This window comes from Zosterops lateralis, assembly GCF_965231275.1.
Source record: "Zosterops lateralis genome assembly, chromosome: 10".
In the NCBI taxonomy this organism is placed as follows: Eukaryota; Metazoa; Chordata; class Aves; order Passeriformes; family Zosteropidae; genus Zosterops; species Zosterops lateralis.
In genome coordinates this window covers 10,636,339-10,660,397 of record NC_139770.1, presented here as the reverse complement: position 1 = coordinate 10,660,397, position 24,059 = coordinate 10,636,339, and the positions used below count along the sequence as shown (strand labels likewise).

Genomic DNA, 24,059 nt, shown 5'->3' with positions numbered 1-24,059 from the left:
CCCTGCTTTCCCTCCCCACTGCTCCCAGCCCCGGCTGTACTGGGCACGTGTATGAGGAAGAACCAGCTTTAAGTTGCAAGTGTGGAGTTGGATTGAAAGAAGTAACATTTCATGATTACGCTTTTTAATTACCGACATGTTCCTATTTGGAGGCAAGACTTTCAAAGCACTAATTTGTACAAAAAATCCCCCAGCCAACAAATACTTAACTGAGGAGTGCAAGCATTTCATTTGGTAAAAAAAAAGTTTTTAAAAAGCGCATACTTTCACAGAAGTCCCCCACATTCCTGTGCCATTACTCCTCTCTGATTGCATGTAGTAAATTCAAAAAGCAAGACACATAGAAACCTTTTTTTTTTTTTCAAAATAAACATCAGGCAAAAATTATAAAGGCTGTAGGAAAGTGGGCCTTTCCCATGCTTTCAAAAGCTGAGAAACCTCTTACTTTATTTTACTTTCACAGGAAAATAAGACTTTCAAACAAAAAATTACTCTTCTCCTTGGAACACATCACTAATGTCGAAATCTTATTTTTTAGTGAGATGTTACCAATATGTGGCATTCAGGGAAGAACCTCAGCAGCTCTCTACTAAAGCCCTGGTGAAGGTGAGGCTACCAGCCAAGTCTTACTGGGGCTGGCAGGAACCCTCCCTCTGGGCAACTTATCCCAAAGCTGATCCTGTGGGGGTTTACCCCTCCTGGGAAGGACCTTAGCAAAGGGGAACAGTTGCTGGCTGAGTTCTAAATCAGACAAATTTTGGCAGTTTTGGTGATGCCAACAGCGACAACCACTGAGCTACTCCCTTTGCACTCGCAAAGCCATATTGCATGATAAACCCTGGACAGTGAAACCACCCAATATATGACAGCATACAAGGTGAGCCAACCGTGCTTGTGTAAATCTCCTGCAGGAAAAGAAAGGCAGGATACCAGGCAGGAATCACTCCTCCTCCCACCCTCATCAGGGGCTATGAGCAAGGAGGCATTTTCTGAGCTATCCCCTGGCCCACTGGGCTCCTTCTGTAATGCTGCACCAAATTCCAGGATCCTCTTTTGGAAAGCTACAAAAAAACCACCTTGTTATTACAGGGGGTGCCAGTGGCAGCAGCCTCAGGCAGCACCTACGTGGGGCAGCTCTGCCCAGCCCATGAGGCTCCTTTGGCAGGTGTCTCTCCCAGCCTACTGTCCCAGCCTGCTCCCTCCCTGGCTCAGGAGACCAGCCTTGCTGGCAGAGCAGTGGAGGGTGATTTCAGGGGCTGCTGCACCTGACCCTGTGTATAAGTGATGGCTGTAACACAGCAGAGCTGGAGGCCAGACAAGCTGCTCTCCTCAGAGGCTTGGTGCTCACTGTGCAATGGTTCATGCAGCTTCTCCCAGCCACTCCTCCAGCTGGGAGACCAGCTGTCCACAGGCTCATGCTGCTGCACAGTGCAAGACACCTTAAACATAGATCAAATTCTTCTGAGCTCTCAGCCTTCTTACAGAGCTGAACCAAGAGTGCTGTCAGAAGGGACCAGTCAAGACTCACAATGATACAGACAGCACCCTTTACATCTAGATCAAAAAATGAGTTGTCTTTTTCCCCATTCCCGAAGGACTGTCATTGGGTTTGCCATTTCCAATGTGAAAAGCAGGCTCAAGGAGTCCAAGCGATGGGGTGCAGCTCTGTGATGTTAGGTGCAGGACAAACACACAGCAAACAATGTCCCCTGTCCCAAAGGCTTTCATCTCCAACTGTGTCCATGTTGCACAAGGGCACTTCAAACCACTTCTGTCCCCCTGCCAAGCCAATCCATTTCATAAGCCCAGGATAGGCACCATCAGTGTTAAGCAGGTTCAACCCTAGCCAAAAATCACATCCATGGCTGGGCATGAATGACTCAATTCACTCTTCCACAGCCTGAGTGGGCTCCTGCTGGTATTCTGCAGCTTGTCGCTGCTTTGTGGCATCACTGGAAAGGTGGTGGCATGAACTGTTTTTTACCAAAGGCTCTGTTCAGTTGTGAATATGAAATTGCCTGTGTAGCGACAAAGTTTTGAGTCAGAGATGCTTCCTGTGCCATTGGCTCTGGCCTACCAACCTGGAATGCCTCCTACATGCTTGCCTGAGGAAAAACATCTGACAAAACTCAAAAAACAGGGAGGGAACCTATCTCCCCACTGCCAAAAGTGAAAGAAAAAAAACGTGAATAAAGGCTGGATCTGACAAAGAGTAGTGTCCTGAACAAATGGCAGCTCTCATAGGCCTAAGAATGTTAAGGTCTGAGGTTTTCAAAGGTGCTTGGCTGCATTAGATGTCACACTGAATTTCAACCAGCACCTCATTTATTTCAGGTCTTTTGAAAACCCTGCCTTTCACAATCCGGCACCAGCCCAAAGCTTCCTTGCTGTTTTGAAACATGCGCTGTCTGTGTGTTGACAGCAGCCCTGCCATAAATCACAGCCCTCAGGCACTGGAAACCACCTCACCTGTATGCTGAGCATCCACTGTTCCTTGCAATGAATTCCATCACTCCAAATTTCTCAGTAGCTGAAATCAACTAATGCTGTTTTTTTTCTCATTAAAGCAACCTGCTAGACAGAGGTTTCCTTCTTCACCCCAAAATCTGAGACTTTTCCAACCAGGTACAAAGTCCAATATTTGTTTACTCTCTTGGACAAGTAACAGGAACTTTACAACCTGGGATGGAGAAGCACTCTGATTCTGCAGGGACGTTTAAGATTTGTTCCTATTCAGAATGACCACACATGTAATAATCTTAGAATGTGACATTGGTATTGAAAGCAAAAGTCCTTTTAAAATGTCATTTGATGTTGGTGAGACCATATTTATTAGACTGATGTAATTAAGCAATACTGTAATTCTGCTCCTCCTCTGGGTCATGGGACCTGCTTTTATGGGCCGAGGTAGATGGAAAGTAATACTGGCAACTCTCTAATTTGATAATAACGTCCTAGTGCCACATGCTTCATCTGGAGTCCATGATGAAGCACTCATATCAAGTATCCACAGATCATATCACTCACCTGATTGCCACATTCTCAGATCTTGCTGCATAAGACTATCAAAGTTTTTTTTCTTGGCCTCCATTACAAGTGAATTAGTGCAAAATATGAGATACATATTTATAACAATTATTATTTTATTTAAAGAAAGTATGTGGAAATCCATCTGCACAATTGCATGTGTCACTCTCACACATCCTACAGCTTTTGATTCAAAATTAGAAAGGCTTAAAAAATAATAAGTTAAAAAAACCCCTCACACTATAAAACCAAGCTCTTTAGTGGCATTAAGTCTGATCTGTTTGAGGTGGTGGTTTTGACTCTAGGGCCTGTTGACTAACAGCAGGAGACACGAGAATTGTGGGTACTGATCCATTTATCATGATTAAAGACTGTCCTGACATTTCACCTTTATTTCCCTGTGAGTAGGCTCTGATGTTGACTGGCATCTACAAAGGCGTGCTCAAACTACTACTCATCACTCATCTTAGTAATACTAAGATGGAAGATTCTTCCTGAATTGGCTTCTGTGCTAAGGGCACCAATCCCTGTCTCCTGAATTATGCACACAATTCATGACCTGAAAATTTTGTGCCAATGGAAAACTGAAACCGCAAAAGCTTTCCGTACTCCCTCCCATGGCTGAACCAATCAGAAAGGACTGATTCAATATCCAGAGCTCATGATGGGTTCTGCCAGTCCCATGCCCTTGAGCAGACATTAGCAAAGGCCATCATCTGCAGGGATTGTAAGTGTTTGCCAAAAACTCGGTGTTGGAAAATGTTCTGAATGTACGGTACCAGTGATGGCAACTCTGTATGAGCGAAGTTGGCAAGTCATTCTGCTCTGAACTTTCAGGGTGCTCTTTATTGGTTTTCTACATTCATGAGAGTTCACTGTGAAAACAGTAAGGGTATCTAATCCTCATTAAACTCTTTGGTGTGACAGTAGGGAAAACTGATGGACTTGTTTACTTGTGATAATGGAATCATTTGATATCCAGCAGACCTCCAAATTTAGATCTGAGGTAAATGAAGGGACAGTTTATACTAAGCCTGATTTTAGCTGATGTAAACTTAGTCAACTTCTTTTGAATTTATATGAACCAAACCCAGAAAGCCAACACTGGTTTAAGTCAGTTGGTTTCCATTTGTACATAAAATGATGCAGCTTTATTATGTTGACAAAGTCAGATGTGATGGGTAGGTGAGAGAAGCTATTATTCCCACCCCAGCATAGGAAAAAGTGTGGGAGACTTTTGTCCCAGTGGAAAGCTAAAACTTACAAAAGCCTTAAAAACAGAACCTTTTAGGACTTCAAACATTTTTGGAATTGCTTTCATGGTTTTCCATTGTTCTAAGTATCTCTGCACAGATGAGGACCTACAAAACAAAATGCATTACGTAGCTTGTGGGAAGTCTACAACCATGCTCTAGATCAGATGACTCCAGAAGAGTTTCAGATAAGCTTCAGATCTATGTCCAAATATTAGAACACCTGCAAAATGTCTGAGTTCCAGTATTGCTTCATGAGGAAGTCAAAGCTCACCACAGCCAAAAAGAGAGAGACTGGCATTTTGGAAATCACAGACTAAATTCTTAAGAGCTCATTTTCATGCAGATGAGCCCTGTCTGAGGTATTAAGGGCCACCATGTGATATTCCCAGCTAAGAGTGACACAAAATTAGTAAATTGCCATGAGGAAACAATATTAATATCTCATTTTACAGTCTTATTTGTGCTGTGTATCGTTCTGTTCTCCCCTGCCCTCAGAGCACAAGAATGAAGCTACTGCACACATTGATGTCCTAAGAGTTTAGGCAGTATTTATTCAGCCAGACTGATTTTACTCTAGCCAAGCTGATGTCAGTTGCAGCATCTTCTAGTCAACCTATTGAGATGTGAGCCGCTATGTGCCACAATTAAACTATGCTCCAAAACATCATCCTGTGAAATGTTTGTTCCTCTGAATAAACTGTTCCGCAATTTTCCTAAGCCAGAACAGCTCTTGTGAACAGACATTTGCTGGATGCACACCATTCCTACTTGCTACCTAACAGTGGTTACTCATAGTACCAGGACTTCTGTCACTTACAAAGGACTCAAGGCCACAGGTCAGCCACGATGTCTTCCCTGAAAGTTGTGCCACAAAGGGCAACAGGCAGCAAGACTGTGTGTGCACACCTTGCAACTGTACAAAACAGAAACAGAGTCTGTAAACTTGAAACAGCTAAGTTATGGCTCCTCACCCAATGTGCTGCTGTAACCAGAGCAAAGAAGTAACAGAAAACCCACTGAGATCCCAAGACTAATTGGCTTTCTGTGAAGTATTGTTTTTGTTTAAAAGACTAAGCCACATTTGGATCAATGAGCCTTATGAACAAAAAACCCCTTGCTCATGACCAGGCATGACCAGAGCTAGCTCAGGGCTCAGATCTCCAACCCCAGAGCAGCAGTGTCCCTCTGACCTAAGTTTGAGGGTGGCCTCTTTTCCACAGCCTATCCCTGACCCTCCTGCTCAGGCTCCTAAAACTTGCATTATCGGTGCGCTTTTTTTCCCTCAAGAAAGTATGTGACTCTTCCCCGTGTGACTGAACAGAGCAGATTCCATTCCTCACTCAATTTAGAGACAGCAGGGCAGGAAGAGACTGAAAGAGTTCAAATGACAAGCTTTCACTAGGAGCTCGCCATGTAACTGACACAGACCTTCTGGCTCTCCTCAGCCGCCTTTCTGACAGAGGATGCCATGGAGATGGCAATGCACCAGCTGTGCACATCTACAGTGCACATGCTCCACTTCCTGCACCTTCTGAATTCTGCCTGTGAAGAAACAGTAGAAATAAATCTGACCATGAGCAACCTCCTTTTTTCACTCCCCTCCCTTTTTTGTTGCCATGCAGGGAAATTGAGTATCCATAGAAAAAGAGGTTACAGTGGTCTGAGCATCAGTAGTGGCCTAACAGAACAACACAAGCACAGCACACTGAAGCCTGTGCTTTGTGATTTTATCTTTTGAAGAAGACAGTGGTTTTAGGCATATACAGATAAAAGAGTATTTTAAAATGTCCCACCCAAACATCCACTCTTATTGTAGCCATACATTCCCCAGTCCTGCCTTCCCACCATACCTTCCTCCCTCCTCTAAACAACACACATCAGATTTGCCGGTGTTGGAGACAGTAACACTTCACATGACCCATGCAGGCATCAAAAACTGGATCAGTTGATGTGAGATGTTGAGATGGAGAAAGGAAAAGAAACAAACACCATTAGAATCAGACTCCAAGCAGTATCCTGCACTATATATGTGTACATACACACATATTTATTTATGCATTTTAGGATTCTCACTAATTTCAGCCAGAAATGACAAGACAGAAATGAGAAGCAGCTGCCTAGCTCATGGAGATGACAACAAGAACACATGACCAGAATTAGCTCCACATTGGCAGTGACATCACGAGGACTTTGCTGTCCAGAAGAGCTGGCTTCATATGACAATCTTCTGGACAGCATAAAGGACCCACATTGGAATCCTTTTTAAATTACTCCCTCCAGCTCAGCCAGACACAATTCCTTAGCTTGTGTGATCACAAACTCTGCACTAAAAGGAGTGGAAAGTCAATATTGTCATGTCCCAGCCATTCATCAACACAAGTGAAAATTCAAGGTAAAAAGCTTCAGGCTTTCTGCAGTTTTTTTGACAGTCACATGCTGAATTCACTTGTCTTTCATGGCAAGCACATTGTGAGGAAATAGAGACATTTAAAAAGCTGGGGTTTTTTTCAAGTGTAATTTTAAATGGCAACAAAAACAACTATAACCCCCAGAAAAAGTATCCCTTCTTTCAACCTGCACTCACAAAGAATGCAGCACATCATCTGCTCAGCCTGCCCCTAACTGAATCAGAACATGTACTGAACAGATACTAAGTTATTAACCCCTCAAGATATTGTCTGAAAACAGAATTTGTTGAGGAAATTGTATATTAAAGTTCAACACTGCTGCTAACAGAACACAGCCTGATTCACAGCTTTAAACAGACAGTTTAGCATGGCTGGACAGCGATTTGGAAGGATCTACAAAACAATACACATCCTACATCCAGCTGTCTGTCTTTAGCAGTGGACAGTGCCTTAGCCTGTGGAAGATGGTTGTACCCATACCTTTAAACTCTAAACAAAGGGCTCTGCTATTGACATGGTATTTTGCTGAACCACTTGTGTTCAATGGGGAGATACATTTTGTCAACTTGTCAGAACTCATGTCACTACCTGTGCTGTCCCCTTTCGACTCTGGTGCTGTGAACACAGTTTTTCAGAGGTTTGGCTCTTAGCTCACACTTCCAGAAGTAATTATTTCTACATCTCTGTGCATGTCTTGGCAGACACACAAGGGAAAAAAAAAAAAAAAAAAAAAAAAAAAAAAAAGCAAATGAGCAAGTTCCTAAATGAAAGCTGGTGACAAGGTATCAGATGTAGTCTCCAATCTCTGCTTTGCACCCACAGTGTTCCTATTGCTATTAACACTGTCTGTTTCCCTCAATGGGGCTGGCTTAGGCAGGGCCATGGGACAGGCACAGTGCTCTGCCACTCTCTCCTCCTCAGCTGACACAATCTGTGCTGGCACAGTCCAGGCAGGGGACATCTCAACTGAAGGTTTCACAATCGCAACAGGTTTACTCTTGGCTGCTTGTAGCATCCCAAATGTCTGCCAGGGTTGGCTTCTTGTGATCTGCCTGCCAGTTTGAGCTGACAGTCTCCTGACTTTTGAGCAGCAGTTGTGACCTTGGCTTGTAGCCAGAGACATGAAAACACGTGTTCATGACATGACATGATGAACAGCAAGGTGCGTTTGGAAACAGTGCAGCTTACCAAAAGCAGCAGGAAAGTTTGGCTACTTTTGATTCTTTTCATTCTTTTAATCCTCCCCTACCTCTTTGCACCACTGAGAATCACTCTGTATTGATTATGCTGACATTGACAGCAGAGTTGGAATTTTTTTTTTCACATCTCAGATGAGAAAGTGGGTTATGATTCATCTCACAGAATCTGAGTCAAAGCAATTCCTTATAAAAAACCAAACAGTTTTGATGCATTTCCATCAGAAGAGAAGAGGCTGGAGAACACTCAGCAAATGAGACAGTCCTGTTTAATTCTTCTTTTTAACACATTTCACTCTCAGATAAAAATCTGTCCTTTCCCCCCACTGGAAATAACTCATTTTGAGTTAATGACACTAAAATACCCCCAAAAGCTACTAGCAAAAGACAAACTACCCTATCAAAAAAGACAGCATGAGACAAATGCCACCAGAAGAAGAAATAACAAATGCCACACTGTGCCCCACTTCCATGGAACAGTGATTGCTAGAGTGGAAAGTAACAGATTACGATGGTGAATTATCAATTTTTCTAATGGCCTTGAACTATCTAAACGCTGAAGTGTGATAACATTAGTGGGTACATTACATTAACAGCAGTTAAAATGATCAAGTGTGATCCTGGAGCACATTTTCCCCCCTTTCTTGTTTTCATAGCCTTGTTACTAACCCTGGAAAATAGGGCTTCTGCTCTGCATGCTGGGAAGAGCCTTCAGACCGGTAGTGATTTCTTATCAGACAAGGCTCACAAGTCCATTTTGGTTGATTTTCACATGAAATAAAAAGAGTGTGGCCACAGCTTTGAGTAAGGAATGGAACGTGAAGGAATTCTAGGCTCAATTCCCACTTTGCTACTGGATCTCAGCATGACTCTGGGTGAGTCATCTTCACTTTGCCACGAGTCAGCCCCTCGTTTGTAAATTAGGGACAGTAATTTCCTGGTCTTTGACATATTCTCAGTTTCAGAACTCTGAGGGATGCACCCTGTTTCTATTCCATGTTTAATTTGCACATAGTACAGTGTGACCACAGCCTTGGATGCCACTGCAGCACAATGAGCCATAATGGAACAGGGGAGCCAACTGCAAATTTAGTGCATCCAGCTTCAAAGAACAGGTGAGCTGGTTTTGGTTTGAAAAAGCAAAGAGAAAGTTCCTTTCTGTCAAGTCATGTACACAACTAACTCAAAACAAAGAAATTAAACTATTTTCATGTTATTAGGACAAAGATTTATCCAAGACTGCAAGGCTGGAAGGGTTTCTAAGTTCAGCTCCACAACTGAATGCCTGTGCCTCACTTCACAACTTAGCTACAAGTAATGACAATAGACTATCTTGAGGCTTTAAATAATCCAAAGCTCTATCTGAAGTGAAAATTATTTCTATATTATTACAGTCCAGAAAAACATTATCACTCATTCATAGATGCACGCATACACACACCCCCTCTCAAAATACCTATATGTGAGACTTTAGAGCTTATGATTTCCCGGATGGAGGAAACTCCTGGTTGCACTCATCTCCATAAAACAGGAGAACCAACCTTCTCCATCCAGTGTGCCCTTGAGTAACAGTCCATCTTCAGCTCCTGGCCTCATCAAGGAGATTCCCAACCAGGGGTCCTCCAGGTGCCACAATTTGTGAGTTTTAATCAGGTGATGACACCCCCACTGAGAACCCACAGGAACCAGCCTTTCACATGGAGCAGGAAACAGCCAATGGGTAGGTCCCATTTTTTTTCTTAATGATCTGAGTTAGCTACAGACTACTGAATTGCTGCTGAAGACTTGATGGCTCACTATCAATTCTTCAGCCTTTTCAGTTCACAGAGAGTTGAGTTTACTTTTTAAGTTCATCATGAACAAGCTGGATTGCCTTGAACTGTTGGTCAAATTAAGGTAGAAAGATTTGGTTTGCTTCCATGTAGGACTGTTAAATATGGAGTGTTGGCTAATAGCCTCATTACTGTTCAAAGGTTTTTCTGAAAGAGGATGAGCTTTCCTATCCATGCTTCGAAGACAGCAGGTAATTATCAGTTTTTATCTACTAACTTCCAGGACAAGCCTGATTTCATTCATGGCCTGAAACCCACCTCTCTTTCACAGCATACATGTGATCATGGGAACCCCTTTGATCAAGTGCTACTTTGGTATTCTAAACTTATTCTCCATTAAACAACTTCTGCATCAAAAATCAGTTCTGTTTAAAAGTAAGAACATGTCTATGTTGACTGCCAGCAATTCAAGCTAAACCAAGGAATTAAAAACACAGAAGTAGTCATGCTGCTTGCTACCTGTTCCAGCTGGGATTTTATGACCTACAGTAACAAAGGGTAATTGTGGTTTTGATGCAAGATTTAGATCCCATCTGTGAAGCAGCGGTTGTCTCTGAAGAGACTGTGCTTCAGAAACACTCATGACACAAAGTCTTGACCACTCCTGCATGGGTAAGAAGAGGAAAACAGAAGGTGAGACTCCTGTCTCTTGGCCCACGTGGGTATCAGGTGCCCTGGACTTACAGGAGTGCAACCTTCCCTCATTCCTGACTGCTACATCTGCTGGATCTTCATTTAAAAGATGTGCACTCAAGCCTTTATAAGGCTAAGATCTCTGGCATAAAAAGACCTAGGTGCTTAGCTTCATAAAATGTGATTCTCAGAATTAATACAGAGTAAGATATGGATAGGATCAACATCAGGAAAAATCAAACATCCATTTCCAGTCTTTCAAATGCCTGAGAAGCAACTTAGACCAGCTCACAGCCTCTTCCCTTTCTCATGGCTGGAGGTAAGTGCATGTAGGTACGGTATATTTTGCTCTCCAACCACTCACTGGCCTACACTTTTTCTCTTCTTACTTTGGAACTGTGGGCTAAAATTCACCATCTAGGTTGCATTGAGATTATCCTTATAAATTTACTCAACCTCCACTTGCTGTGCAAGGATGCTGACAGGCAGAGGACTCCCTGAAAAGATGCTAGATGAGGGTGGCAAGTATTGACAGAAGTGAGACTGAAGAAACAGGCTCTGAAAGCCATTTACCAAGATAATTAAAGCCCCTGGGGAGCAGAGGGAGGGTGACTCACCTTGCGGCAGGCCACAACAGGGCTGCTGGATGTTGATGGTGCTGCACTGTGACCTCCCTAAACAGAGGTTGCACCCAGGCTTTGTAGCCTGTGTGAAAACACTGGAATATGGCTTGAACATAAAAAAATAACGACTTGAACTACAATGGAGAAAAGGGCCCCCATTATATGTCTGTTCTTCTGGCTTTTGTGAGTGGTTACATAACAGAAAATGACTGTCGGCTCATCAGTTGTTGAAACTCTAACCTACTATTTTCTGACCCAGATGTTGTTCAAATGAGGACAGACACCATCTTGCAGCAGAACCTCTGCCTTTAGACAAAAGACACAACACATTACATGGCAAAATTACAATGCAATTATGCTCTTGTAATAATAATATGCTTCTTTTAATGATAACCTTTTCAGAACAGATCTAAGAGTACAGGAAAGATATGACAACTTTCAGTTTCTTTTTCTGGTAATAATTCAGATGAAACCAAGTGGCTGCATGTACCTCTTAGAGGCTGCTGATATGCCTGACCAAGACTGAAATGCAACACAGACCATGTTCAGTTTAGAGCCTCTAGAACTACAGTGCTCAGAGCCAGCCCAAAGGAAACAAAGACACCATGAACCATAGGAAGTCATACCTGGACTATTCAATGTGTCTCCTCAGCTGAACCTTCTGTGACTCTACCACACTCTCTCCCATACCTGACTTGGACTGCTACTTGCTAACCCATGTCCTGACTCTCAAGAATTAAAATTAGGGAACACATTCAACACTGTTTGGATACCAGGTCTCTGGTCCTATTGAAGGAATTTTACCTTATGAATGGAAGCCAAATGGAGATGCAAAGCCAGTGACAGGAAAGGTTGGCAGAGTCTTGGCAGATTCTATACTGGTGTCACCTATTATTCTCTAATCTTAACTGTGACATGGCATCTCAAAGAACCATTGGAGATGAAGGCTTCTCCATGGGGGACACACACATGACTGATGCTGCTAATTATCTCCAGCAAAATTGTGAAAAAGGAAAAAATTAGGTTTGAAAAGGTAAAATGATCTGTCACAGGTCAAGACATCAAAATGAGAAGTCAAGCCAAAGGAAGTCAATCAAAAGAAACTCAAGCCTCCTGTTTCTTGGCCTTGCTCTTTGACCCAATTCTACACCACTTGTCCCATTGCCAAAGCCAGGGTACACAGAAAATACACATAAAACCCCTGTATATCCTGAATTATCAGCTCAGAGTTAAATCAAGATTCCTTTACTGCACAAACTGAGTATTTCCCACAGGATGATTTTAGCATCTCTCTTCTCCCCACGTGCATCCCTACAGCATGCTGGAACTACAAAAGGAGACTGCTACATTATCCAATACATAGAACTGGTAGTTCCTTTGGTAGCTCTGAGCATTTATGGTAAAATACCAGTGAGAGTTTCTTCTCACCAGTCAGGGAAACTGCTGTGGGGAGTGACTCAGCTGGGACATAGTCCAGAAGGCAACAGGAGATGAGGGGCCCCAATGGCACTTTTCCAGTCTTAATCAGCACTGTCTGCATGGTGATAGAGACTGATAAGCTGCCAGAAGTCATTTCTTTCTATAAGACTTGAAACAGTGGTCCAGAACAGTTGTGATCTTTGTGTGTGTGTATTTGGTTGGGTTTTTTAAAATGCAAAATCAAGGGCTGTAATTTCCCATGGCGGCCAACAAACAATTTTGATAGTTTCATTTTAATCTCCTATAAGTATCCATTTCTCCTCCCTCAACCTCACCCAATTTCCACTCCAGTAAGTATTATTTTTTCCAAACAAATCAGAGATGCCTGTCTACAATAGCACATTTATCAACAGGGAGGGCTGTGATAGAGAGAAACTATCCCTACTGCATAGAGCATAAGACATTTGGGAATCCTTTCTAATAAAAAGGGATTTGATTAAAGACAGCCAACTACCACAGATCAGCAACTTAATCATCAGTAAAGAAGGAAGAGCAGCTTAGACTTAAAAGACTTTAATTTGCTGATCTGCCAAGGACTTCCCAGGAGTAGTCACTCCACAAGTTACTCCAGAACCTAAAGGGGGTAGGAGGGGACATATACCAAGGATTGGGCTGCTTAGACTTATAGCAGTGCGGTCTTAACAAAGTTAAGTTAGGCAGAATATCCAATATGCATGTTTAACTCCTAAAATTTCACAGGAATTTTAAAAAAAATTATTATGCCTAGTGATATTTCAATGCTTAAGCACTGCCTTGCCAATGGCAGCTAGAGGATTTCCCAGTGACTGGTTTGTGCTGCTGTGGTAAGTCCTGGCAAGACAAAGCTGCCAGCTGTAATGGTGCTGCTCCCAGGTGTCTACAGCATGCTGCTCCTGGCTCCCACCACACTCCTAGGCTCCCCAGGAGGGGCAGCTGTGTGTGCTTGTGTGAGCAACCACTGCCTAGAAGAGTTCCCCCAACTCTGAAACCACCTCCAGTGTTTCTGCCTGGGAAGCTGCACAGAGGTGCAGTGAACACAGCCTGGATGGAAGTGTTGGCTGTCCTCCTCCTCAGCTCAGCTCACTGGGTCTGCCAAATACCAGACAGCATTTCCAAGGCAAAGAGACAACTTTAGTGACTCCTACTCCTCTTCCTTCTCAAGGAACCTTCACCCTGCCCACTGCTGGGCAGATTCTGCTGACTACAGAACCAAGATGGCTTGACTGAAAACCAGAGTTACGGCGAGTGAACTTGCAGAAGGAAGTTGGTTACAGAGAAGATCCCAGAGTGCTGGCAGACCAAGTAAAATGACCTTTCTCTAGCCTGACAGTTCAGATGTAATTATTCCAACAAATTATTTTCATGACTTAATATAACGCCTTGCAGCTTTCTAGCAAGGTTAATTAGATTCCTCTATTCAAAACCTATCTGCTCTTAACCAACTTTTAATATGCTGAAATCCAGTTTTCTAAATTCAAACTAATAAAAGTGATTAGCTGACAGCTATCTGGTATGCTACAATTACCATGGCATTTAGACCTCAGGCATAAGATATTTAATGCAAATCAGAGTCAATGTCTCTGCCCATTTGTCCTTTTTCAGATTATTTTATCAATGTGCCATATGAATCCTGTACAGTCCACACTACCATGCTGAAGAACTAAAGAACAAGGGCAGAGATATTGGTTGAGACAGTTAACCAAATTTGAAAGACTCTTTTTTCCCTCCCACACTTAATTTGTTATTTCCACATGAGTACAAAGTTACTGAAAGGCACTGGCTGACAGCTCAAGTAGAGATGAGCATTTAGTTCTGACATAGTCAGAATTAGTACAAAACTCCTGGCCTGCACTGCCATATAAGAAAGCTTCATCCACTGTGACTCCAGAGACCCAGGGAGGAGCCTGGGCTGGAGCAAACCTAGGAAGATGAAAGCAGCCTACTCTTTCACTGAGCTTATACCTAAGCATAAAAAGCAGTTGTGCTCCAGCATTCTGTATTTTGTTAGATAGAAATGCTCCCAGAAGGCTGTATGGGGCACAGCATGCTTAGGGAGCTGAGATCTTCAGCCCAATACGTGGTTCTTTCACACATCAGGAATCCCAAGGCTGGACACCACTGCAGAGATGAACTTCAGTGGCACACAGTGCAATTACAAGATCAGGTGTAGCTGGTAATTAAATTACACATGACCTGCCCAGAGTAGGACTAAGGTTGTTGTTTGATTTTTCCACTGTGCCTCATGCATGATTATTCCATCTTTGATTATGCTACTGTTTATATAAATAACACTGGCAAAACTTCAGAGTGCTCTGAAGCCTCCTTTCCATTTTCTTGTCTCCTGCTGAATTAAGAGCTATTGGCATGGCATTGGTCTGACCTCCCATCTGATAGCCAAATTGATGATCTAACACTGAGAGACTTTATGTTCCCACCCTTTCAGCTATGCATCCCTTTTGGATGAAGCAACTTTGATGTGCCACCCTCTCAGAGCACAGCAATCTTAGTCATACAATATTAGTCTGCAAAATCTGAGCTTTGCAGCTTCATAAATACAAGTGGTAAACAAAACTAAAGCTTCACTTCAGGAAGCAATTTCCGAGCTGTGAGGAAAATTAATCACTAGAACAGCTTATCAGGGTAGGTGGTTGACTCACCATTGCTCGAAGTTTTTAAGATAAGATTACATTTTTTTTTTAAAGTCATGATTCAATCATGTTTCTGGGAGAAACTGAGAGTAGGACATTAGGCAGTATAATGGCAAGGTCCTTTCTGACCTTGGGAGCCTGTGAATTTTCTTTGTTTATCTGCCTACCTTCTTGGGCTAAAAGGAAAACTGAATGAGCTTTGGTCCATCAACCAACTCCTGCCACACAGCTCTGCATTAAGAAAATTGCTGTAATCAGATCTCATGCTTCAGGGCTTCAGCCATTTGCCTGAAGAGGACAGGAAAAAAGTTTCTCGCTCTTGCCTCCCCAGCTAATGGCTAAATACATGTTTTGTTCATTTGGTTGTAGCTTTGTGTTTAAAACATCAGAGAGTGAACCCAAATGGTGATGGGCACAGATGAAGTCAAAGGCAGCAACACAGAAAACGCTCCCTGGCTATTTTCTATTCAGTTAGCCATTCCTGCTCACACCCCAGATCTGTGATGTTCATCAACTCTGATGACTTATCAATGTTTACAGAGAAGGCATTTTGGTTATTAGGGCGCAGCCCACAGAAGGTAGAAGATACTGATACAGAATTGGGACTGATACTAACCCCACCTAGAAGGGCATTATTTGTTTGATGAGAACACCTTAATCTTTCCATATTATCAGATCCTTGCCACTGCACGATCCTTGTTTGTCAGTGAAACTGTGATCCCACCCACTTTCTGATTAAACCAGACCATGAAAGTTTCTTTAAGCCAGAAATGTTTCGGTCCAACCAAACTCTACAGTAAATAGACCTGGGGGCAATCTAATTTTTAAGGAATGATGAAATAAAGGAAGATAAAGAACACAAAATGAATGGCCTGCCCATCTTTAACTCTACAAACTATAGCAGTTTGTTTCGTAATAACATTATTACCCAAGCCTGTAAGAAACTAAGCACACAGGCAGATCCATCAATAGTGCCCAAGACTCTTGATTTGAATGAAGAGTTCAGAGGCCTTATCATCCATGTTTCATGTAAAGGCAAGATATAGTTCTACACCTATAGATGACTAAGATAATTATACTCTATACCACTTAAGAAGGAAATTAGATTTTTATCTTTTTCCAGGTAAGGAAGATGACACCATTATGAACCATTCAGTCCAGATGTATCTTACTTGTATTTGTTGGACCCAGTTCTGGGTCCTCATGTATAACCGACCTGATTGACTCAAAATGGATTTCCTTTTAATCTGTGCCAGCACACAGAAAATGAAAATCCATGCCTTGGAAGCAGAACACATTTACACTGCCAGATTTTTTTGCAGCTGCAATGAGAAGGGATGGGACAGGCAGGCACAACAGCGACCGTACCTGAATTCAGACTGGTAGCTGGAAGCTGGGGACAGATGGTGTGAAAATGAACCAGACACTGAAAAATTCAACTTTATATCCAGTAAGACTATAAACATACAGTGAGTGAGCATGAGATTTATGCCTAAATTACAGAGGAATTCCTATGGATGATTACACTTCCAGCCCAAGCATGGAAAGCACATCCATCAACATGAGTGTCACTACGTTACCAGTGCAGCTGTCAGGCCTCCCATTACTGAACCCAGTAAATACAGAAGAGGGCCACAGACACTTGTGACATGGCTCACCAAAGTAGTCATCAGAGGGAGGATTCTCCATGTCATACAGCATTTTCTTGGTCAGATGTTCCAGCTCATCCTCAGGCCTGAAAGCAGGAGTGCTTGATGCAGGTCCAGAGCTTGGATAACCACTCTGAAAGAAAAAAAAAAAGAACAGCCTGTGAAGTGGTATAAAAGCATTCACACACAGTAAGAACTGGCTGTTCAGTATTGAACTTCATTCTTTGTCTTATTTTTCTTTTTTTTAAGACACAAGGGATTCAAGCAAGTAAACACCTTACTTAATGTAATGAAAATGGACCGTGAAGAACATCCAGAGAAGTACTATCTAGCCTCCTAGAATGGGAAGTATCCTGTGCCTCATAATTAGATGTCTACTCGGTAGCATATAATAATAAATAAAGCAGAAGATTATTCCAAGAATAATGTGATACAAATGTTCTCCAAAACTGAAAAAGGCTTTAGAAGCATTTAAGTTCGGACTTGGTAAAAGTTTCCATCACTTAACAACACAACATAAAAGATAATTCTACAGTGGTAGAGTATATGGACAAACAGATAATCCCAAGGTGCTAGTTATGTTCTCTTCTTGTTTGTTTTGACACAAATCCTGCTGTTAACATTAGTGAGATCAGGAGCTGGTCCACAGATTTTTAGTACTAGAGATCCAAAGGTTTTAATACGTGTGTAGAAACTGAGATCTCTCGGCCTTCATGAGCTAACAGCTGCATGCAGTATTTGCAGCCTATCTCAGAGAGTTTTCTCCCTGGAAAACACCAAAACAATGGCATATTTTGAGAAGCACAGAAATAGTCTTATGCCTAGAAGTTTCTTAGAAGAAGCTGAGTTTGGTGTCCATAAGAAGAAACTCGGTCATTTCAGGATTAAAAAATGCTGACACCAGCTCTCCTTGTGTGCACTGTTTTCTTGAAAGACTTGCATATGAAAACAAACTTATTTATAAAACACATCATTTCAGTAAAGCAAATTTCATTGATTAATTGCTGCCTCCATAAAGGATTGGACCTTTGATATGAAACAAGAAAACATTTTTCCATGCTCCATAACTACTTAAATGGCACGAAAATGTAAAATCACTGGAGAAACAATACACTGACCACTTCCAGGGACTACATCTGACATGATGAATCTTTATTGAGCCAGTGATATTCAACAGAGAACAGCAGATTTAAAGCACTGCACTTCAAGAGAATTAACTATATGCTTCCATGCTTTTTTCTTTCAGGCAAGAAGGAGATTTCAAATGAGACATCAATCAATGTAGAGAAGGTCTCAGAACAGCACTTTACAATAATACTTCAATCATGCACTCCCAAAACCCAAACATCTGCATGTTCCTCACCCCATCATACTTCATTTTCTAGGGTCCATCCTAACCCTCACTTGTTGGCCTCAGCAGGTGCCTGTGCCCCCTGGAAGGACTGGATTTGCTGTGCACCCACTGCCTGCCCAAAACCCACCCTGTAGCAGAGTAGCAGCAGTTCACAAGGGAGAGGGGTGGCATGGTCCCCAAGGGAAAAAAATGTACCTGGAACAAGCCCCAAGCTGGATGAATTTCCCTGAAGGGCTGTGCAAGGTCAGTTTGTCACACATTCCACCTCCCTGACTGAGAACATAGATTGGACCTAACATACCTTCAGGTTTTCCCACGGATGTTTTGGGTTTTTTTGCTTATTAATTTTTTATGAACATTTAAGGATTTTGTGCATTTCTCCAGGAATTCCAGTTGCCTAGCAGTTGTCCAAAAGAAGCGGTTGAGCATCTGGAAATGTTAAATGTCCACATACAGAGCAGTAAACTTTTTTGTACAAATGCAACCACCCCGATGTGTTTGGGTTACCACAACTTACTTTTTCACATGGGGAGGCAGGGAGTATGGTGCACCTGCATTTGCCTTCCAAGTCATGTAAGTATCATGCCTGTGGCATACATAATTCTGGTGTGGATAAGGGCATTCAGATGACTAGAAGTTCTAGAAGCAGGTATTTGACCCAGAACATCCAGACTCCCTTGGCCAGAGCTTTGAGGCTTTTTTTAGAAGGGCTAGTTTACAACTACTTCATCAGAAACAATATATAGCATAATCCTAAAAAAACCCAAAAAGGGTAATTAATAAGTTGATTAAAGGTGTCAAATGTAAGACACTTAATCTTGGAACAACCTGTTTTTTCCCTTTGCTCTCTTGTTCCTAAGAGCTGATCACGAATCTTGCCTGAACATATATTTTAACACAGCAAGTGCAGCCAAGGATTTATTAGCTTGAGAAATCAATCTGGCATCTGAGCTTCTCAAGGTTCTATTCCAGTTATTGTACCTATTTCAGTTTCTATGCAGAAAAGAATGACCACTGCCATTCCATCAACAGAGACTCCTTTCCTAGACTTTGCACGGAGAAGACAGCATTGTCTGAAGCTGATGATGGCCTCTGTCCCTGTATTTCTCATTAGACATCACCAGCCTCTTCTGCTGGGCTCTGTCTTTACCCTCGGGCCCTGCAATATAAGTGGACCAAAACAGAAGGCACAAGCCATAGTCTGCTCACAGAAAAGGGCAGTGAGATACATGGAGCTGATTTGCCCAGCATCACACATGGGCTCTAAGGCAAAGACAAATCCTGCATACAGCCAGCTGAGAGCCCTACACTTTCCAGCCTCCCACACAGCCCACTGGGGCTGTACTGGCATTGCAGACCCAGACTGAACACTCTGCAACCCAAAGCCACAGCACCTGCAGGCCACCATAGCCAGGCTTTGGCAGGAGGTGAGTGAAGCCTCCCCCTCTTTTCCATGCTGCCTTCCCACACCTCCTGACTGCAGAGCCCTCCATAACTAATTCATAAGGGCTTGGACTAAGCCCTTCAAAATGAAAGACCAAAATCTGCAGATTTTCAGTTTTGTCTGACTCTCTGGTTTTGGAGGCCACACTGTCTCATACACACAATAAATAGGCTGCTCTCGTATTTTATCTACATTGCAGTTTTCCAAACCAGCCAGATTTCTTATCCAGTACCCAATGTCAGCAGAAATAACAAAAAACCAACCACAATGTTATGAGACACTTTAACTTATTTTGACTAAAATGCTATGCCTTTTTAACCAGCATTTAAGTAGTGCAAGGCACATCTTTTTCCTCATCCCATGGCACATGCTGACTACGTGACTCCAGAAAAATGCATTTCATGCATATGAACATGCTGTTTGCTCGGGCACGCATACACACAAACATAGAGAGGAAAGTGTGTCCTTAGTCCAATATAAAATGCTTGTTTCAGCAAAACAGTTTCCTTCCTCCTCCTTTGTTAGGTCAGGGTAAAAATATAACTCTGGCTTTCCTCACAAAACAGAGTTGTGGTGTTGTTGTTTATATTAAATTTCCTCTGTTTTCTCCTGATCTGTACAATAATCAAGGCTGTCTAGAAATTCAATTTGCTGTCTGATCTACCAGGTAACTTCATGCATTCTCTTTTCTCCATGATGCCTTAACACACACAAATATCCATTTCCTTAGCTAGACACAGCTCAAAGAAAGGGACTGCATTGACTTGCAGATCCAGAGCACCAATCTGCCTGGCTAACCACAGAAGCATCAGGGACGATAAACTGACCCACAAAAATGGGAAAGAGCAAAATGCTGGCAGGAGGGACTATGCTTTGGAAGCATAGTCTGAGGCACCTGAGTGCCTCCTTTTTGCTACTGTCATCAAACACTGAGCAAATTCAGGGAAAAGAAGATTGCAGGAACAAACTCAGGAGGAGAATAGGATTGCAGTAGCATGTGCAGATGCAAAAGCATTCCTAAATAAACACTGTCATATCCTGCATACTTAGTTGGGATGTTGAGGGAAAAAACAGCACTTCCAGGGTTAAGCCCTGTAGCAGAAAGTATCTTCATGCTACAAAGGAAGTGAGCTAATTGCTTGTGCCACTATCAAAATGCTGCAACAACATCTGGCTCATCTTCCTTATTAAAGTTCAGTTCCTGAAAAGCCAGGTCAAAAGAAGCAGTCGTGTGGAATCACTGCAAAATTATTTTTGTACACAAAGCTGATACGTGTTTCAGTGCTTCCCTGGCACATGTTTTTCTTCTGCAGACCTGTCTCAGATGTAAGGGCTGCCCAGAAAAGGGAGCTCTGCAGTCAGTGTGGTGCATTCACCAATAAGAACCTTCCCCATCCCCACATAAATATTTACCCATATGGGTAAAAACTGCAAAGACATCTGAAGATGATACTGTGATGAATGCACCATCATTCAGAATACACTGTATGTGGTCATTTTTCTTGTCCATTTGCAAACATTGTAAAAGAAGCTTCTTCTCTCTGGGAGAAAATAACTTCAATTACGTGTTCCCAGTTACAGAAACGTGGAAATTATCTTCTTTTCAGAAGGTAGAATTAGCTGAATTTGGAATTGAAAGGCAGCCAGAAACATCTTTCACTGATAGTTACTTTCTCTTCATTTTTCCCTCCTGCTTCAACTGCATAAAGTTAGTCCTTTCACTTCACTCACCAAAACTAATCATCAGTTAAAAAGTATTGCAGCATAATTTTTGTTAAATGGCTTGACAAAGATCACATTTCTTTTTAAGTTATTGACTGTCCAAAACAATTGCAAACTTTCAGAACAAGAAATCCAGCATAGTGCTACATCTCTCATGAGTTGTGCTCCCAAGGAAGTATCAAGATTGCCTACAGCTGTAATTCAGTTCATAATTAAGGCCAAGTCTTACAGAGGAGATGCACTAGAAAAAAAATAAAAATTCTTGATTTATTTTCCCAGTGAAAGGTTACAGCTGCAGAGTACATAAAGATTCCTGAAAAGAGGATTCTGCCTGGAATCCTCACAGTATGCACATTCCTGAGTTTACTCCTGGTCAGAGGACAGCTCATCAAGATTCTCTGAAGAAGCTGCCCTGCATGAGGAGATACCCACTGACAGCCAGTGCCCTCCAGCCCACGCCAGAAGACCAAAATTTCAAGTGTTGGGCAGCCAGGGGAGAGGGCTCTTCTGGGACCTGCCAGAGTGGAACAGGCCACTGGTTCCCTCTCTGCCTACCTGCCCTGCCACCCACCCCACAGCAAACCAGCAATCCAGAATGTGCAGTTCTGCCAGCAGAGCCCTCATTTGTTTAACACTGCCTGGCTTTGAAATAGGACAGTTTTGTAACTGCGTCAAAGCTCTAGAGGATGTATTTCTTTATTTTTAAACTTCATTATTGCAATCGTATCCTCACTTAGCTATCCATGCACATTGCTTGTCCTAATCCTGCTAAGCTCTTAGTTTCAGTGATCTCTTGTGGCATTAAGCTACACAGAATTTGAGTAATAATAACAATAAAAGTATTTTCCACTGTTTTAACTTCACAGCCTGCAATTTTGCACAATTGTCTCTTTTTTTTTTTACACTGTGAAACTGGGATGCAGACAGGTAGGAAGGGGAGGTATCTTGTTGATAGTTTTAAAAGACAGTAGAGCCAGAATGCAACATCACTATAGAATTGAGAACTTTCCTGGACTTCTGAAAATCAGGCTGCTCATGCAGATGTCTATTTTGACTCACCAGAGCAGAGCTTTTAGCTTACAGTCATAAACCCAAAATCTTGGTCTTTGTGTACTGATCCTGAATTCAACAGGCTCACCCTACATCTGTAAAATGGGTTTAACAATATTTCTGTCTTAATTAATCAATCAGTGCCGCAGAGCTGTTCAAGCTTCTGTGATACAAGTGACTACATGGAGACAGAGCATTTTATTAAACATCAAGCATGGTAACAAATGAACATGACTGTTTTGTCCTTGGATTGTTTTATGCTATTATACGTAAACAGACTTAGAAGCTTTTCTTGCTATTCTTCATATTCTCATTAATGTTTTGAATCTGGAAGAGCTGGTTATTTTTGCTAGGTATTACAAAAACTGAATACTCTGTAAACACCACCATCTGCTTCTAGCTTCTGCACTGAGCATGACTGTATTAAATGATACCTTCCACTGCTATTCTGGCAAGTCCTTGCTTCTGCTGGATGCTATGGACTGTTTATGTATTCAAGGTTAACAGCAGATGTGCAAGATTTTTATGGAGCAACGTTGACCATTTCTCATTATAAAATACAAAGCAGTGGCTGGTTCTCCAAATAATAAATTTTTAATGTGTTATCTCAGGAAACAGCAGATTTAAGCTATATTTCACATATAAAATACTACATTTTAATGTCCCATTGGTGCCTAAATGTATATACAGAAACAAATCCAGCAGTGCCTGATCTTGCCTGAGGCCTCTTGGCCCTATCATTACACAAATATGCTTTACTTGTCAAGGCTTATCTCATGTGAAAAGGGGAGCAGGCTTTTTTGTTTTGTGTTTTTCCATTAACCCCACTTATTTTGGTAACAGACATTTTAGGCACTTTTAAAAAAAAGTCAAGAACTCAAGGAACAGCTGGATGGCACTACTGAGAGAGAGAATGAGGCACCATTACTACACCCATATGCAAATAAAGAGACTGTACCATTTTAGCCCTATGTTTTTGGCTGGAAGAGCTCAGTCTGCTCCATAAAATTACATCAGGAGGTCCTATGCTTACTCATCTATTTGTTTCAAGATCAAAGGCTTTATTCTGCTCTAAGCTGCTTGCCTTGCCACATCTCTCTGGGCTCAGTCAAGTACTCTCGTACTCCCATGGATCATCACCAGCAGTAAAGACCCTACAGGCTGCTTATCAACTCCCCTCCTCTTCCCATCATAATCCTGTGGGCTTCCAGGATGGCCTTCAAAGCACTAATTAATTAAGCATTATATTTACTGCTATCAACAGGTCAAAATCTGCATTTCAGAGTGGGAGCCATAGGCTTCCATAGGAGATAAGTCTCACAGCTTTGATCCCAAGCTGCACAGCAAACTGCCATACATGAGTTTGAATTCACTTCTTGACACCTCGACTAGAGGTCCTGGGGTGCACAGTGCATCTAGGACTCCTTGCTTGGGCAGGAGATGAGTCTCAAGACCTGTACAGAGTTCTCTTGTGCCAGTCTAAGGTGGCACTACTGAAAGACATCAAGCTGTGGGGGGCTCCAGTGGCAGTGATTGGCACTCCAAGGGCTCACCACAAACCAAGCCATATTCCCATCTAATAAGACAAGCACAGAGGCAAACTTAATAAAAATGGGAATGAAAATTTTCATACTGATGGAAAGAGACGTGTTTGCTGACACAGTGCTCAGCTCGCCCAGATGATTCACTGCCACAATCAAACGACCAAAAGAAGCATGTTCCTTCCAAAGCCTACCCTTCCAAAAGCGCCCTTAAAATC

At 42.3% G+C, this 24,059-nt stretch overlaps 1 protein-coding gene across 8 annotated transcripts in view; it reads right to left on the bottom strand.

Moving 5' to 3' along the window:
- Nucleotides 1-24,059, bottom strand: part of LPP (LIM domain containing preferred translocation partner in lipoma) — a 334,290-nt gene that overhangs the window by 67,332 nt on the left and 242,899 nt on the right. For all 8 annotated transcript variants that reach the window (XM_083868545.1, XM_083868547.1, XM_083868550.1 and 5 more), the window contains one exon: nucleotides 16,740-16,863. In XM_083868545.1, coding sequence (XP_083724671.1) covers nucleotides 16,740-16,863 — 124 coding nt within the window. The remainder of the gene's footprint in view (nucleotides 1-16,739; nucleotides 16,864-24,059) is intronic.